Source organism: Neoarius graeffei, chromosome 5 (assembly GCF_027579695.1).
Source record: "Neoarius graeffei isolate fNeoGra1 chromosome 5, fNeoGra1.pri, whole genome shotgun sequence".
NCBI lineage: Eukaryota > Metazoa > Chordata > Actinopteri > Siluriformes > Ariidae > Neoarius > Neoarius graeffei.
Window position 1 is genome coordinate 88,404,164 of NC_083573.1, and position 19,371 is coordinate 88,423,534.

At 42.0% G+C, this 19,371-nt stretch overlaps 1 protein-coding gene across 2 annotated transcripts in view; it reads left to right on the forward strand.

The window, feature by feature from the left end:
• The window catches only part of LOC132887113 (NEDD4-like E3 ubiquitin-protein ligase WWP1), an 84,392-nt gene that overhangs the window by 30,903 nt on the left and 34,118 nt on the right, over positions 1–19,371 (forward strand). For both annotated transcript variants that reach the window (XM_060922496.1, XM_060922497.1), the window contains exons 7-11: positions 5,576–5,745; positions 8,285–8,624; positions 8,878–8,973; positions 14,888–15,062; positions 15,424–15,478. In XM_060922496.1, the coding sequence (XP_060778479.1) occupies positions 5,576–5,745; positions 8,285–8,624; positions 8,878–8,973; positions 14,888–15,062; positions 15,424–15,478 (836 nt within the window). The remainder of the gene's footprint in view (positions 1–5,575; positions 5,746–8,284; positions 8,625–8,877; positions 8,974–14,887; positions 15,063–15,423; positions 15,479–19,371) is intronic.

Genomic DNA, 19,371 nt, shown 5'->3' on the forward strand with positions numbered 1-19,371 from the left:
TACGTCACCAGGTACAACTGCCATGATTGGCCATGGGCTACGTATACGCCAAATGATAGACATTCGCAACGTCCAATAAACGGCCGTTGGACAATTGTAAACCACACCTCCCCTACGAGAAATTCAATAGGCGGATTCCAGACCATATTTCACTTGTGATATGGTCTGGTGTTAACCAGACTACTTCCGGCATAGATTCTGTAAACAATCTATGGCTTCCGGTCACAGTTCTACTACGTCAGTGCCTTGAACACGCCTCTACCCAGGGCCGTTGGAGATGCTCAAAGTTGATTGGCTCCCGATTTTTCGGGAGCTTGGAAGAGCTGGAGATAGCTTGCCTGGCCAGACTAAGCTCGCAACAGGCCCTCGTATTGTGTCACGCTTAGGATGGGCGGGCCCAGGCTAGGTTCGGGGCCAGTGCTGGTGCTGGTTCACAACTCGTTCAACTTACGAGCCAGCTGAGAACCAGTTTGCTTTTCCAAAGCTCGCGGTTCTAAGGGGAGCCACGTCAGTTACGTCGTTGTATACGTCAGTTACGTCGCTACGTTTGCATACCCCCCCCCCCCCCCCCCCGAGTGTATACAATTGGGTTCACCATTCGAAATAAATGGACTAGATGAAAGAAATCGCTTTGATGTGTTTATGCTGATTACTGAGGGAAAGTGCGTTCCTATTTTAAAATATACTCCAGGTTGTCCCCCTTTCCTCACCTTCTTCGGCCAGTGGTCCCATGTGTGACGTAGCTGTGACGCACTTGTTACAGGAAGTTGTTGAAAAGGGTATCGAGACCACTGAGCTCTAGCGCTGGGCCATTTCCGGGAAATAAGAGTTTGGGTCATGGTGACAGCGTGTGGGTGTCGGCCTCGGTTCGGAGGGTTCAGTTTTGAAAACTGTAAGAGGTAAGAGTAGAATAATATAAAGTACAGACACTTGGTATATCTTACTTCTGTGAATTTTAAATTGTTAATTTCTTGGATTACGCTTCATTTTTGTGGCTACTGCCTCAGAGTAAATATATATGCTATATTTACTGTATGGACATGGGATCAGAAAACTATTTTATTTCTAAGCAGTCGCCACGTGGACCCATAGGATACCTATTTTTAAATTTAGTAATGAATTCCATGCCCTAATTTTAGTTCCTGTTACTTGTTATAATCGCTTATACTGCAATAGCTATAAAAATGGTTTTTCCATCACTCGTTTTCCCCCCCTAAAAAAAAAAAGCCCGGCTGGATTGTGGAGGGGTGGACAAGTCAAATATGTGGAACAGATTTGCTGTGGTCACCCCTAACGGAAGCAGCCGAAAGATGACGACAACTTTGTACTAGATTTATTTATTTTTTTTTAATTTTCAGTGAATCCGTATTCCGTGACTCGTCCGTATTTTGTAAACGGTGTTTACAAATGACAAAAAAAACAAAACCGTATTTTGCACATTTCATGGTCATGTTATGCATCTTCATTCAAGAACAAGAAGCCTTTGTGACATGTACACTCAAGCACAGGCTGAAAGCAGATACGCAGAGCCTTTATTTTTAAATACATTTCTGAGTGGATAGTATCTCCATCCTTGACTCTTGTATGCTGCATAAATGGGAATAAAAAAATGTATATATATTTTTGAGAGTTAACATCAACCGCAAAGTTGGCATTGGAGCCGCCCCGCTGAGCCAGCCAGCCCTGAGTGTGTGACGTCACAGCGGTAACCGGTTTTAAGGCCGAGGCCTTTGACAGCTATAGGCCAAAGTCATATAAATAAAAATTTATGGTGAAAGTAAGAAATAGCGTTACCGACTCGCTCAACTAAGACTGATTTGACTTCATTGATTGTAGGTTGACGGTCATTAAAACAGGATGGGTGTTATAACTTATGCAACATACATGTACATGCATGCATTTTCACTGATAAAATGTAAAAGGCTAATTAAATAATCAAATGAACTGAGACAATCACATTCTGAAGCAAATTAAATAATCTTATACCGGTAACTTAAACACACAATACAAGTTACATGTATTAATCTAAATGCAGGTAAACCACGAGTGTTTTCTATCCAAATGAGAGTCGGAGCTTACCCATCTGCGTTCTCGCTTCTTGAAGGCCGATCTTGTGGCTGATTTATTTTGAAACAATCTGACTTTCAGTTGTTCGTTCAGTTCTCTGTTCATTCGCTTCTTCCACATAAGGGCGAGATATTGCTGCTGAGGCAAACAAATCCAGCGCAGAAATCAGACGGCTGGTCCACTCATTCTCCATTTTCTCCATACTGAGTACTCCGCCATTACTGCTCGGCTCAGGCAATTACTAAAACACGGCACGGGACGTCACCGGTTTTAGCAACAACCGCGGAGAGGTCACTGCCCGAGCCATATGTCACATCCCGGGTTTTAGCAACAACCCTCGACTCACGCTCTGGGAGAACTGGTGCAACTGAAATTGCTTTCCTTTTCTTGTAGTTTTCTTTTCCTTTAATTGTTGGTACTGTACCCTCTTTCAATACGGGCTTATAGCCAGCGCTCTAACAGATCAGAGGTCTCGTACGAGTCTTCAGTAAAATGTGCAGAGCAGAGGAGAGACCACTTCATAGGCGCCCAACGTGCCCGTGAACTTCTCGCAAAACGCGTCCAAACCTTTGCAGTTTGAACATTCTTGGGCCATGAATGCAACGTAAATCCACCTTCTGTCGTGTTGCTGCACCTGCCAGCAACACATCTACGTGGCATGGCGATAAAATAGCTCAAAATGGAGGATCGGAGTTGCAGTCAGCTCTGTGTTTTAGTATAGCGGAAATGGCGATGAGACCGATAGACTTCCTGTGGTGACGTCAAGGTCATTCACTTCAGACCGCTACCTACATGAATAATTTTAATCGTAAAAATTACTATATTAGATTTATTGTTAATGCTTAAAACTATTCCTGTGCCATTCTTGAGGTCTCAAGGCATTTATAAATAAAAAGTGAGGCCATGGCTCTGCGTATCTGCTTTCAGCACACAGTGAAATTCTTCTGCATTTAACCCATCTGAAGCAGTGAACACACACGTGTACCCAGAGCAGGGGGCAGCTATGCTACAGCGCCCAGGGAGCAGTTGGGGGTTAGGTGCCTTGCTCAGGAGCACTTCAGCCCAAACTCAGACCATGTTAACCTTAACTGCATGTCTTTGGACTGTGGAAGAAACCCATGTGGACACGGGGAGAACATGATGGGCCTCGTGAACCTTCTTGCTGTGAGGCAACATCATTGTGCCAACCATTCCGTGAATGTTTTATTGCACATTCCGGCACACACTGTACAGCTTGCTTATTAAAATAACTCTTTACACACGTTCTCTTCTCACACGTTCACGTCACGGCTCTTCATCCTGTGACCAGTTATTGCACATTTTAGGACATGGTGTACAGCTTGGACCTCAAAACATCTCCTGCACATACCTGTTAAAGGAGAACTGAAGGCAAATTTTTTTATCAAAATTCTATTTATCTCATTTTATTAAATATAGGAATGTATGTTTGATTGCTGTTTTGTCACTTCTGTAGCAAGTCATGAGTGTTTGAAATACGCCATGTAATATATCGGTCCATATGTCAAAGCAATGGGCATAAACGAGATTAGTTGAGACCTGTGCGAGACATCGTAGGACGGAAGGAAAACGTACAGCGGAAATCAAAGTGACCAACGTCGTCAAAAGACGCGCGCGCCTTCTTTCGAATGCTGACGTAATCAAGCCGGAAGTTGTTTGTGTTTTGATAGCAATCAGGAAAGTTTGAAAAAAGTAGGCAGTAATCGTCATTTAAACTCGTTTTAGTGCAATTGAGGTATTTCACCCACGTGACCAAGTCATGTGACGCTGCCATTTTGGACGGCACAGCTCGAATCAGTTTGAATGCGAGGAAGGCGACAAACGAAAAACCTAAAAGAATATCCAGCGACGTAGGGCATTTACAGGGCGAGCAGAGGGAGAGGTATTTGCAAAAATTGAGGTTAGCAGGCTTAGAGAACGACGTTTACCTGCTTCCACCAGGATTGTTCACTGACGTACGGAAGTACACGAAGCCCTCGTCTTTACGTGACTTTGGCTCACGTGATCTGTATACCCATGTCGTTAAAAACCCATCGCCATACACAGGTATTGATCTGAAAGCGTATAAGAGTTTGGATGCCTACAAATATTTTGTGTCAGGCTGGGTAACATGCCTACATCAGCGGGTCGTCCCTGGAGCCGGTGGTCGCCATCTGATTACAGCTAAGGTTTGTTCACATTTTCATTTACTTTCGGTCCTCAGGATAAACAAAATGTTATTAAATGTCATTGAAATAACTTCTTAGTCTGTTGAGACATGGCCCGTTATAAATTTGCTGTTACCAGGCAATGACCAAGAACTGTATTATTAGGGTCGGTGTAGTTGTAGCAGTGTATTAGCAACTAGCTGTTAGCACTAGCTAATGTCAACAACATCATAGCTGGTATGTTACTGTAGCAATGTTTACGTTCAGTCATTTGGATGACTGTTAAAACCTTTCAGTCTCAAGTTTTTCCTTTACTGGATTTACTAGTTTACTGAGCTAGCGCGCTCGGGCAAGCTGGGAGCTAGTGTGCTAGCCGGCCGCCGGCTTGCCCTAGCGCGCTAGCCGGCCGCCGGCTTGCCCGAGCGTGCTAGCTCAGTAAACTAGTAAATCCAGTAAAGGAAAAACTTGAGACTGAAAGGTTTTAACAGTCATCCAAATGACTGAACGTAAACATTGCTACAGTAACATACCAGCTACTGTTGTTGACATTAGCTAGCTTGACGTTCAAAATGGCGGACACCGGGGCGTCACGTGACCCTGTGACGTCAGGTGAAATACCTCAATACTTCGTTTGGAAATCAGTTTTCAAAATGGCGGCGCTGACTCTTGACGTTTCGAAATCTCGCACAAGTCTCGTGAAGATCACACGGATAAGCGACGCCTGCCATCGACCAAACGAACTAAATTCAACACGGCTAAAAACCGAATAGGCCGATAAGTATAATATTTAATTGCAGTTAGTTGCCAATACGAGTCACGATATAAGGTTACTAAAACCGAAAACGTAATTGAATAACACGTTAATTAAGAAATAAAGCAAGTTTAAAGCAGAACTGAAGTCATTTTTAAATATGTCCACTTTTCAAATTTGTATATTTTAGATTGTTCTTACTTTTTATTCTATTTATACAAGTACTTATTTGGGGGGGGGGGGGAAATCATCAACCACCACAGCAGATTCCTTGTATGTGAAGGCGTACTCGGCAATGATTCCGATTCTGATTCTTACAGGAAGGGTCATGTCAACAGAGAGCTGTTGATGTCAACTTTCCTGTAGGAATCCGAATCCGTGGTTTGCCTTGTCGCTGGGACGACAGTCAAAGCTGCTGGTATAGAAAATTAATCAACACCACCTGATCAGTCAGATTTGAGTATTCAGGAGCGCTGTGGTATAAAATAGGATAAACCAGCAGACTTGCCAGGACGGTCTGTGAAGGAATGATCTGAAGCACCGATTTACACCTCGTATTAAACATGTGTGTGGGGTGTTGTGCATCATGCAGCTCAATGAACGGCGGACACAGAGCGGAGAGCGAAGCCCCATCCACCTCCTCCGGCAACAGCGATGGCAGCACAGCCCCTGTCTTCAACGGCGACGCAGAGTCCACGCCTGCACACCAGACAGCTCCGTCTACCCTGAACCCTGCTGACAGAAGCGTGCCAAGTACGACTGGTGAGTCATGCATGCTGGGATACCATCTGGGCCGGAGGCCATGGGCTTCTGTAAAGGTCGTTCGTCTTTTAAGCTTGAATTGAGCTTCATTTTCACAAATGCAGACGGTGTTCTTTAGATTGTGTCGAAATGCTCTTGAGAACCAGTTTTGCTGAGGAATTGCACCATCCTTTGAAGTGTGCCACTTTTTTAAATGCACATCCTGTACTGGTGGTGGTTTGTTTCAGATTTGCTGTGCATCATCAGCGGAAAACTCCTCCGCTGTGGTACGTTTTCATTAATAGGCTGGTTAATCTGTACGGCTGCTGTCAGCACCTTTGGCCAGACTGAGCTCAGAGAGCATAGAGCCAGATGTGTTCCACCAAAGACCTCCAGAGTGAAAGACAGAAATGAAATAAACACGAGTTTTGCAGAAAAAGTTTACATGAAAATTAGTAATGCTCACAAGTAGGTGACTAATTCAAGTACTTTTTATGTCCGCACCTAATGAAAATAAGAATTCTTAGATATGAAAATATTCATTAAGTTTTACAACCCCGATTCCAAAAAAGTTGGGACAAAGTACAGATTGTAAATAAAAATGGAATGCAATGATGTGGAAGTTTCAAAATTCCATATTTTATTCAGAATAGAACATAGATGACGTATCAAATGTTTAAACTGAGAAAATGTATCATTTAAAGAGAAAAATTAGGTGATTTTAAATTTCATGACAACAACACATCTCAAAAAAGTTGGGACAAGGCCATGTTTACCACTGTGAGACATCCCCTTTTCTCTTTACAACAGTCTGTAAACGTCTGGGGACTGAGGAGACAAGTTGCTCAAGTTTAGGGATAGGAATGTTAACCCATTCTTGTCTAATGTAGGATTCTAGTTTCTCAACTGTCTTAGGTCTTTTTTGTCGTATCTTCCATTTTATGATGCGCCAAATGTTTTCTATGGGTGAAAGATCTGGACTGCAGGCTGGCCAGTTCAGTACCCGGACCCTTCTTCTACGCAGCCATGATGCTGTAATTGATGCAGTATGTGGTTTGGCATTGTCATGTTGGAAAATGCAAGGTCTTCCCTGAAAGAGATGTCATCTGGATGGGAGCATATGTAGCTCTAGAACCTGGATATACCTTTCAGCATTGATGGTGTCTTTCCAGATGTGTAAGCAGCCCATGCCACACACACTAATGCAACCCCATACCATCAGAGATGCAGGCTTCTGAACTGAGCGCCGATAACAACTTGGGTCGTCCTTCTCCTCTTTAGTCCGAATGACACGGCGTCCCTGATTTCCATAAAGAACTTCAAATTTTGATTCGTCTGACCACAGAACAGTTTTCCACTTTGCCACAGTCCATTTTAAATGAGCCTTGGCCCAGTGAAAACGTCTGCGCTTCTGGATCGTGTTTAGATACGGCTTCTTCTTTGAACTATAGAGTTTTAGCTGGCAACGGCGGATGGCACGGTGAATTGTGTTCACAGATAATGTTCTCTGGAAATATTCCTGAGCCCATTTTGTGATTTCCAATACAGAAGCATGCCTGTATGTGATGCAGTGCCGTCTAAGGGCCCGAAGATCACGGGCACCCAGTATGGTTTTCTGGCCTTGAGCCTTACGCGCAGAGATTCTTCCAGATTCTCTGAATCTTTTGATGATATTATGCACTGTAGATGATGATATGTTCAAACTCTTTGCAATTTTACACTGTCGAACTCCTTTCTGATATTGCTCCACTATTTGTCGGTGCAGAATTAGGGGGATTGGTGATCCTCTTCCCATCTTTACTTCTGAGAGCCGCTGCCACTCCAGGATGCTCTTTTTATACCCAATCATGTTAATGACCTATTGTCAATTGACCTAATGAGTTGCAATTTGGTCCTCCAGCTGTTCCTTTTTTGTACCTTTAACTTTTTCAGCCTCTTATTGGCCCTGTCCCAACTTTTTTGAGATGTGTTGCTGTCATGAAATTTCAAATGAGCCAGTATTTGGCATGAAATTTCAAAATGTCTCACTTTCGACATTTGATATGTTGTCTGTGTTCTATTGTGAATACAATATCAGTTTTTGAGATTTGTAAATTACTGCATTCCATTTTTATTTACAATTTGTACTTTGTCCCAACTTTTTTGGAATCGGGGTTGTAAGTAATTAACGCAGTAGACAGGCAGGTGGATATTATCCCGAAGGAAATTAAGGCATTCAGTAGCTTTTGACACAAATGCAAAAAAAAAAAAAGGTGTTAATTTGATGTCAAACGGAGTGTTAATTCTCACTGTCACTTATTTTTAGGTATTTGACTACTTGGTCCTTAGTCAATGAGTGCTTGCGTTGTGGTGCAACAGAATGTTTGTTTTTCCCTGTTGTGTGAATTATTCCCTTTTATTTTTTTAAATAAGTTATTACTTTCATCACTATTTTTTGGCTGTCCCTTTTAAGAGGAGTACTTCACCGTAGACTTTTTTTTTTTTCCTCAGTCTAAATTTTAAACGTTGCGAGTTGTTTTCAGGTCTTGTAGTTAAACCTTTCCCTCCCTTCTTCCTGCAGTTAATGGGGAGAATTCTGCAGATACTGCTCCAGAAGAGCTGGTGCCGCCCCCTGCTGGTGGGACCGAGGAAGAGGAGGAACCTGCCTCCGCTCTCCCCTCTACCTCCACGTCCTCTACACACCAGTCTGTGGCAGCACCCTGCAACACTCAGCCCAGCAGTGATGCTTCCTCCTCTTCCTCATCTGCACCCAGTCAGGCAGTAGCTGCTCCTGCTGCTGCTGCTTCTTCATCCTCCAGTTCTGCAGCAGACGCTGCTCTGGGCACCAGCACAGCCACAGGTGGAACCAAACCTCAGCAGCAGACACCCAGCACCAGTACTTCAGACCCTTTGCCTCCTGGGTAAGTTACATTTCATCATCATGAACGCAAATGCTAGACAGTTTATTTATTTCAAGACTGTAACTTGTACCACAGTGCTGTTGATTTCGTGCACACTGAACAACATGAGCCCTGCATCACCCTTGTCTGTGATTTGATTGATGGATTTATTTTTCTACAAAAGCACGCCCTCAAGTATTTTATTCCTTCCATACGGTCATGCCACTGATGTTCCATCGAACGCCGCGATTACGTTTCGATCCTGTCCCTGTAGGTGGGAACAGCGGAAGGACCCGCATGGCCGAACTTACTACGTCGATCACAATACAAGAACCACAACGTGGGAAAGACCACAGCCTCTACCCCCAGGGTGAGTCCAGTATAATGCTGCCTCTTAGGATGATTTCACATTTGACTCATTTGAGATTATTTCAGTGGAATCTTAAATTATTTCCCCCACAATCTGGGCCTTGCGTGACGTGAACGCTCAATGATCTCCAATCCCCGAACAGTCGACCAGAGAAGGAAACAGTGGCTCTCTGACATTTGCAGAGGCTCCAGATCTCCCGCTTTAGGGAATGTTTAGAAAATCCTCCTGCTGACAACATAAAAATCTCCCGCCCACCCTTACTACACATGATTAGTTAAAAAAAAAAAACTTGATACGTTTATGTTGATGAAAATTAATAGTTGACTTTCTGCTTTTCGTGTGTCTGATGTTGTATGGGTGGACTCAAGTGTGTACCCCGCGGTATATGCCGATTCCCCGGTCGGTACACCAATCGGCGTAACGGGGGGATTGGAGTGAAAGCCAGAGGCATGTGCGCGCAGATCAAGCGCGCGTATGAATCGAACAGAATTCGGTACGCCGCGGGGTACACACTTGAGCCCACCCAATGTCTTCGCAGTTACCGATAAAGCATACACATGGAGCTATTAATGATACGCGCGAGAGCACGAGAAAACCCGCGACACTCAACCATTTTTTGTTTTTTTGCGTCTGCATTTATCGCCTGCTCGTCTTTAACTTTCGTTCTCTTGAATGAGATAATGAAACGAAGTTCCGTTGGTGGAAATGTATGGAATCAATTTTGTGGCAAAATGTTCATACAATACTTTTGAAATATCAAACAAAAACGACAAATCAAAATACAAAAAAAGAAAAAAGTCAATTTTTTTAGACTGGCAAACAAATTATTCGTGTAATCGTGCAAAATATCAGTCTATTACTCTTCAGAAACCTTTTATTTTTGTTCCGCGTCTTTCTCAGTTTTGTTTGACGTGATTTATTTTGGTTGCGATTCCAGCTTTCTCGTTTGCGCTCCCTGACTTTTTGCTTGCAGTTTTGGCACAAACTTCACGTGTGGGTGGGCTGTCCAGGAATGCATTCCCATTGGCTAACTTGTGTTTGACTGACAGCTACGCTCAGCGATTCCCCCGGAGGCTGTTGCGGCCATTTCCTACTCTGATTCTGGCGGACTGTTTGACGAGTGACCGATCCATTGACGGTAAACAAGGATGGAGTGGACTTCAGTGGCGACTATGTTATTGAATTTACACTTTGTTGAATTAATTCAGTATCATAGTCGCCACTGAAGTCCACTCGATCCTTGTTTACCGTCAATGGATCGCTCACTCGTCAAACAGTCCGCCAGAATCCGAGTAGGGAATGGCTGAGCGTAGCTGTCAGTCAAACACAAGTTAGCCAATGGGAATGCATTCCTGGACAGCCCGCCCACACGTGAAGTTTGTGCCAAAACTGCAAGCAAAAAGTCAGGGAGCGCAAACGAGAAAGCTGGAATCGCAACCAAAATAAATTACATCAAACAAAACTGAGAAAGACGCGGAACAAAAATAAAAGGTTTCTGAAGAGTAATAGACTGATATTTTGCACGATTACACGAATAATTTGTTTGCCAGTCTAAAAAAAATTGACTTTTTTTTTCTTTTTTTGTATTTTGATTTGTCATTTTTGTTTGATATTTCAAAAGTATTGTATGAACATTTTGGCACAAAATTGATTCCATAGAAATGGCGAAAGCCAAACTACGAAGAAAAAACATCAGAGAATCACCAAGATAAAGTGCGGATCGCCTGTCGCTATTTTGGACGGCAGCAAGACGACCCTATATCTGACAGGGTTAGATCATCAGACCAGACATTAGATTCTAACCAACTTGTCTGACTTTTTTGTCTGACTTTTACTAACTTAGAATATTATTAGAAGAACATTATCATCAGAGGGTTTACCACTGGCAGTTTATGATAGTCATTATTGACATTGATTTTAGGCATATTAAAGTTTGGTCTGTAGTCACTGGATTTATCTAGATCTGTTACTATTAAGATTTAGTTGACACGAAATTGAGACGAATCATTCATATATACTAGTGCTGTCAAAAATGTCGCGTTATTAACGCGTTAACTTGACTCAATTTTAACGGCGATAATTTTTGTATCGCGAGATTATCGCTCTGTGACATGATGTAGGTTTTTCATAAGCTTTTGAAACTGCCAGGAACTTGGAACAGAGACTTTGCTTAGAAAAACGATAGCAGCTAGACTGTAATGCCCCGCCCCGCATAGCCAGAGTCGTCTGCCCTCCTCCCCCAAAGAACCAGCGCAGGCAGGGCGCGCTAGTAGAGATGGGATTTATGGCTCTTTGATGGGCTCCGCATCTTTGTGATCCGTTCTTTGAAAAGAGCCATTCAAAAGACTGGCTCATTTGGCTCTTTTTAAATATTTATTCAGTTTTAAGAAGACAGCGTCTAAAGAAGCCAGATCCCTCTGAACTGTAAACTCAATGCTATCCCAGAAATCCTTCCTGTAATATGCAAATTTGGCCGCCTCTGATTGGACAGTGCGACGCATCAACAGGCAGAAAGTGTAAAAGTACAAAATGTGTTAAGTGAGCTGAAACAGTAAAGATCAGATTCAATGCAATATTTATCAACGAACAACTTAAAGTTAATATAATAGTGTACTTTATATTATCAAGCATGTCAAGCCTACCGTCACTGTGTAACCTGTCTCTCTGATTAGAATTGTAGACTAACTCAAGCAGTAGATCACTTCACTCATGGTTCTCTTGCTAGCCCTGCGCCGGTGCTCGACTTAGGTTTCACTTTGCAGTGGCTGTGTCAAGACGTGTTATGCTTTGCAATAAAAAAAAAAAACATTGGTACAAAGCAAGCCCATTCACTTTTTTATGCTGATAAGAGAATTACAATGGTTTTTTATGTGACAAAAATGTGCGATTAAATTGCGATATGAATATTTTCATATCCAAGAATTCTTATTTTCATATCCAGATGCTACCTGGAGTGCTGAAGGTCCCCCAAAGGTGTATGGTTTCTTAGCTAAAGCTTCTTACTTATAAAGTGCAAATAACTAATTGTGTGAAAATGTTTATGCTGAAATGAAAACTGTACAATACACAATACCACGCCAGAAGCAAATCACGTACATTACGCATGCACCAAATAAGCTTACCATGTAGTTATGTTACAGAGCCAGGCAGCGTACTACAGAGGGGAACTGAGAAAGCCAAGCGCGCACACATCTGGAGGGAAATTTCATACATATTTTGCAAGTATTTTACAGGGAAATGGTTAGCAGTTTAATTGCTGAGAAGGCATGCAAATTAAAAAAATTTCTGGGGGGTGCATGCCCCCAGACCCTCCAGCATTAGCACGCCTTTGACTTCACCACCGCAAATTCCAGAGCCACCTTCTGCCTTTAATTTTGTGTGTTTAAACCGGCTGCTTCAGATTTTCTGGAGAACCCGGTGTGTGATTAAGTTTTGAAGCACTCTTAAGTTTCTGTTTAAGTCACTAACTATTGAAATGTCACTTTGTGTTTTGCAAGATTTTTTTTTTTTTTTTTTTAATCAAACTGCTCTTTCATGTAATTTTTAGGGCTGTCAAACGATTAAAATTTTTAATCGCGATTAATCTCATAAAATTATGTAGTTAATCGCAAAAAAAAATCTTTAAACATCTGTTTAAATTGTACTCAAATACATTTCTGCATCAGAGCAAACATTTGAATATATGCTCTGATACTCCATGTCAATTATAAAGCTCATCTTCTCTATGATAGACAATATATCGGCCTAATGCACAAATATTTGGCATTCGGGTTTTGATATTAGATCTAGGCATGCAGCATATTCTTTCCAATGTAGCCTATCAGACATCTGTTGGGCATACTGTAGGCTATGTGCAAAATACGATTTGGAGAAATAACAGACTATATATTTTTTTCTCAACTGTAATGGCTGCAAGCTACACTTCGAAGAGCAAAGAGGAGGTAGTTTGACTCCTGCAAGTTCATTCAAGTGAAGCAGTAGGCTATTTGGAAATCGCTAGGCTACCTACCCTTAGCAAAAAGAAGTTTATTCAAGTGTACTATGAGTATACTTATTTTTTACTAAAACTGCAGAAGTATACTTGAAGTTGACTTTTTATAAACTATATTTTATATACTTAAGAATAGTATAGTGAAGTATACTTGGCTTATACTGAAAAGTATAAATAAAAGTCTAAGACTAAGTACATTAATACTAAGACTTATACTTTAATACTAAAACGTATACTTTAGTATACTTTTCACGTTTTTCTGCCACAAAGTACTAATACTGAGTATATCTTGCTCCAAGTGCATAATAAGGTCAAGTCATTGACTCATGCTTAACATTTAATTTATATATTATAATGCTGGAGTTTAAAACTTTACAGTATATAGTATGTGTGCTCAATTGCATTATTTTTATGTACCTTAAAATCATACACAAAAACAGAAAAACTTTTGACTTGACTTTATTGATCAATTTCTCCAGTAAGGAAGGACTTGATTTCATAGGTCTTTATTTTTGAAATGTTTGAAAATATATCAAACTTGTTTTCAACATTCTGTCTTGTGATTTTGTAAATGCATCACACTCTTGTGTACATACAGTATGAGTAAACTTTAAGAATACATTAAGGAGTATATTTCCAGTATATAAATAGTAAGCTACAAGTAATATACCAAGCAAACTTAAAGTATAACAAGTAAACTAGTGAAATAACCAACGTTTATAACAGTATACTTAAAGTATACAATAATAAACTAAAAATAGGGACTTGAAGTATGTAATTAAGGGGTGTTGTGGCTCAGTCAACTAAAGTGCCATACCATAAATCTGGGGATCTGGGTTCGATTCCAACCCAAGGTAATTTCCTGATCCCTCTCCTGCTCATTTCCTGTCTCTACACTGTCCTATCCAATAAAGGTGAAAAAAGCCCAAAAAAAGAAGTATATCGATAAGTGTACTTGTGGTATACTTTAAGCATGCAAGAGGGATATACCAAGTACATTGATAGTATATAGATGAGTGTACTTGTTGTATACTTTTTAAAGTGTACTTTTGCAAACTTAAAATGAACTTTAAAGTATACTTTTATAAACTTGAAATGTTCCAATTTAGTCCGAAAAAGTATTAAATTTGTATACTTTCTAGTACACTAAAAGTACATGGTCTGTAGTATACTTGCTATACTTATACTCGTACTGAAGCATACTTAATAAAATGAACTTTAAGTATACTACTTTTTGCTAAGGGTACAATCTACAGGTGGAGAAAAGGGAATGTGCGCATTCCCGATCGTAGCCCATCAGATATCAACACATTTCACCCGGTAAAGTGAAAGTAAACGGAACTCGCACCGCATCGCATATGCAGGCTACAATTTAACTGACCATGTTGCGGGTTTATCTGACAAGTTGTAGAGCTACGTTTTACCACAAAGTTAATGTTATAACTAGCTTTATTTTGCATGCTAGTCACCCGCGAAAATCTGCATTGTTCCTTACCAAGATGAGCCCAATTCACTGTTTAAATACCCTGCGATAACGCCGTCGTTTTTTTTTTTAATCGTGATCAAATTAAATTGCACTAATGCACTAATAACGCGCTAACTTCGACAGCCCTAGTAATTTTCAATGCTGTTAACAGAACATCCACTTTAAAGGAAAAAAAATAAGCACTAACCCAACACTTGAAAAAAAAGTTCCAGTTTTTGTAGATGGGTAACTGAGCAAGTATTAATTTTCCGACTTCAGGCAGCTGAGTTCACGTGAACAGTCTAGTGTGGGAAGTAAGCAGTTCCGAGTTGGAAAATTCCAAGTTCCCAGTTGTCCTGAGCAAAGTACTAAAGTGGACTGAGTTTGGTTCTGTTAAGAGTTTTATGTGAAAACAGTTACACGTTGCATGTTTGTACAATGTTGTATGTGTGGCGTAGTTGGGAGAGGCGAGTGGATAACCGTGGCCGGATCTACTACGTAGACCACAACACCCGGACCACCACGTGGCAGCGGCCCACCATGGAGTCAGTACGCAACTTTGAACAGTGGCAGTCCCAGAGAAGCCAGCTACAGGGAGCTATGCACCAGTTCAACCAGAGATACCTCTACTCGGTACAGTGGCCACATTATACACACATTAACAGTGCTGATGTTTTCCACTTTGTGTAGCTTGGTTACTGATCTGCATGACTTTATTTTTAAAAATAAAGATGAGTTTCTACTACTCCACCCCTTTGCTCCACCCATCAGTGAAGCGCTGCCCTTTGATTTGCTGAGCCTTTGACCTACTGATTAAGCTCATCTCTCGGTTTGATGATGGTGATTCGCTTATTTAGCCGCAAGGTCGTTTCTCGAGCAGCGTTTATGTTCAAGCTATCGATGATGCAGGCAAGCAGCAACTTCTTTAAGTGTACCACTCACAGTTTCTCTCTTTCCCACTCTTGCCATGCTCTTGTTCCTGCTCCGGAGACAGGCTTCAATGATGTCTGCAGAAAATGACCCCCTGGGTCCACTACCTCCTGGTTGGGGTAAGTCACTCACTCCACATGTCTGTATTTTATGGACCCTTCAGACATTAGGCTCCTCATTCAAATGGGTTTTTTGTTGTAGTAGTAATGATACCCCTGCTCTGAAGGGGGGGTTTCAAGCCTCAATGCCAGGCATTGCCTGATTTGCCCAACCAAGACGCTTGGGCAGAAATATTTTAGCAAGTTCGGCCTGTTTGGGAACACCTACGGTCAGCTTCTTTAAGCACAAAAATGATTTTCGAGTGAGTACATTACAAAAAACAAGACGTATAAACCAGCATCCCCGCCTCCCCTGTGATCGCCATTTTGTTTGTTTGTTTTTTTTTTTTCCTTCCCAATTTGTAACGGCGATTCTGATTGGCTCGCTTCAGGCACACGTGCACATTTGTGCTTTTTATCACTACAAGTGGTCGCCGGTGCCATCTACATTTTCCCGGGTTGACTTCAGGATGTGGGCGGCACGGTGGCGTAGTGGTTAGCGCTGTCGCCTCACAGCAAGAAGGTCCTGGGTTCGAGCCCCGGGGCCGGCGAGGGCCTTTCTGTGTGGAGTTTGCATGTTCTCCCCGTGTCCGCGTGGGTTTCCTCCGGGTGCTCCGGTTTCCCCCACAGTCCAAAGACATGCAGGTTAGGTTAACTGCTGACTCTAAATTGACCGTAGGTGTGAATGTGAGTGTGAATGGTTGTCTGTGTGTCAGCCCTGTGATGACCTGGCGACTTGTCCAGGGTGTACCCCGCCTTTCGCCCGTAGTCAGCTGGGATAGGCTCCAGCTTGCCTGCGACCCTGTAGAAGGATAAAGCGGCTACAGATAATGAGAGAGAGAGAGAGAGAGAGACTTCAGGATGTCCACGTGTGTGTTTTTTTTTTTTTTTTTTTTTTTTTTTTTTTTAAAGCTAGTGGTTAAGTACATTCAGTGACCACAAACAATTTTTCCAAAATGTTGACAAGACAAAGTTTAATATAACATCTGTTTAACTTATAACGTGAAAGTAAGGTTAATAATATAACTTGTAGTACACATTTTTCAGTTTTACTCAAATTAGGGTGGTGCAAAAATGAGTACACCCCACAACAAAAACTACTACATCTAGTACTTTGTATGGCCTCCATGATTTTTAATGACAGCACCAAGTCTTCTAGGCATGGAATGAACAAGTTGGTGACATTTTGCAACATCAATCTTTTTCCATTCTTCAACAACGACCTCTTTTAGTGACTGGATCCTGAATGGAGAGTGATGCTCAACTTGTCTCTTCAGAATTCCACAAAGGTGAAGGCTACAAGATGATCAGCAAAGCTTTACTTATCAGTCAGAATACTGTAGCAAAAGTGGTACAAAAATTTAAGAAAGATGGAACCACAACCATCTCACAGAGACGTCCAGGTCGTCCACGCAAGTTAACGCCTCGACAGGAGCGTCTTCTGATGAGAAGGGTTGAAGAAAATCGGCATGCAAGTTCACTGCAGTTATCTAAAGAAGTAGAAAGCCAAACTGGGGTGACTATTTCCTGTGACACAATACGGCGTACGCTGCAGAGGAATGGCATGCATGGATGCCGTCCACGAAAGAAGCCTCTCCTAAAGCCCAGGCACAAAAAAGCCCGCCTAGAGTTTGCCAGGGCCCATGCTGACAAAGATGAAGACTACTGGGACTCTATACTCTGGAGTGATGAGACCAAGATAAATGTTTTTGGAACTGACGGCTTCAAAACTGTATGGCGTCGCAAAGGTGAGGAATACAAAGAAAAATGCCTGGTGCCTACAGTGAAACATGGTGGTGGTGGCAGTGTCCTTATGTGGGGCTGCATGAGTGCTGCTGGTGTCGGGGAGCTGCATTTCATTGATGGCATCATGAATTCACAGATGTATTGCTCTATTCTGAAAGAGAAGATGCTACCATCACTCCGTGCCCTTGGTCGTCATGCACTTTTCCAACATGACTAAACACACATCTCAGGCCGCTGTTGGATTTCTGAAGAAGAACAGGGTGAAAGTGATTCAGTGGCCAAGTATGTCTCCTGATCTGAACCCAATCGAACACCTATGGGGAATTCTGAAGAGACAAGTTGAGCATCACTCTCCATCCAGCATCCAGTCACTAAAAGAGGTCATTGTTGAAGAATGGAAAAAGATTGATGTTGCAAAATGTCTCCAACTTGTTCGTTCCATGCCTAGAAGACTTGGTGCTGTCATTAAAAATCACGGAGGCCATACAAAGCACTAGATGTAGTAGTTTTTGTTGTGGGGTGTACTCATTTTTGCACCACCCTAATTTGAGTAAAACTGAAAAATGTGTAATCTAAGTTTATATTATTAACCTTACTTTCACGTTATAAGTTAAACAGATGTTGTATTAAACTTTGTCTTGTCAACATTTTGAGATATTGTTTAAAATGTTACTTTTCAAAGGGGGTGTACTCATTTATTTATGCTGAGCACTGTATATCTTACCCCATTTATCATTTGACATTGGCCCATCATGCATGTGAAGTGATAAATGTTTTTAAAAAAAAAAAAACGTACTTTTTGTATAAATAACTCCAATTATATGTCTGTGAAGATTCTCAATCATCCAGGTCATAGTAAACTGTGGGTGGTAGAAATGGGCAACTGGACTTGCTTGAAGATTCTTGAAAACGTTTCACCTCTCGTCCGAAAGGCTTCCTCAGTTCTGTCTGACTAATAGGGAGTATCAGATATTTATCCTCTCCTGAATCAGAATCAGAATTCTGATGACCAGCTCATCTAAGGTGTCATTGAGGCATCATGTTGGTGTGGGTCACTGGAGGCTGGGTGTGAAAGGCGAGTCATTAGGGTGATCAAAGGATTGCCCGTTAGGGTGATCAATGGCAATCTGACTCTCTCTGTCCTCCTGTGCGTCACCGAAAACAGCTGGGTCCTGGTGGACACCCAGCCGTCTGGGAAGGGTGTCCAAGACCGCATTGTAGATGGTTGACAAATGATGTCTTAGACCCCCACCTCTGTTCAGTGATGGCCGTTCCAGGTTGACAAAAATGGCTTCTTTAACTCCTCGCTCATACCAACGATCCTCTCTGGCTAAAATGCGTACGTTACAATCCTGAAATGAGTGTCCTTTGTTGTTAAGATGAATGTAGACAGCCAAGCTGGCTCTCCTGTGTTGAGCCAAGCGCCTGTATAGCGGTTGTTTTGTCTCCCCAATATATGAGACCGTGCAATCCTCACTGCACTGAATTGCATACACTACATTGTCCTGTTTGTGTCTGGGTATTCTGTCCTTAGGGTGGACCAGTTTCTGCTTTAGGGTGTTACTGGGTCTGAAATGCCTAACGGGCAATCCTTTGATCACCCTAATGACTCGCCTTTCACACCCAGCCTCCAGTGACCCACACCAACATGATGCCTCAGTGACACCTTAGATGAGCTGGTCATCAGAATTCTGATTCTGATCCAGGAGAGGATAAATATCTGATACTCCCTATTAGTCAGACAGAACTGAGGAAGCCTTTCGGACGAGAGGTGAAACGTTTTCAAGAATTTTCAAGCAAGTCCAGTTGCCCATTTCTACCACCCACAACTCCAATTATACTCCTAAAAAACTTATCAGTGTCACTTTGAACTGTGTATTTGCTGAAATACCGCAAAATTTTAGGGCAAAAGGAAATTCAAGGGGGGCAAAAAATTTTTTGAGGCCATTTGCCCTGCAGGGCAAAAGGTGTCAAAAGTTGACGTCGAGGCCTGGGGGTATACTGGTTTACCTCTGTCCGTATTTCCGCCCGTCTGAAAAACCCTTTTTCTCAGCAACCACAAATCATCGCCACTTGGTACCAAACTTCAGCTTGGGGTTCTATACCGTGTGTACTGTTTTCAGGTCTGTCGCACATCAACTTCCTGTTTACCGACTGAACGGATTTAC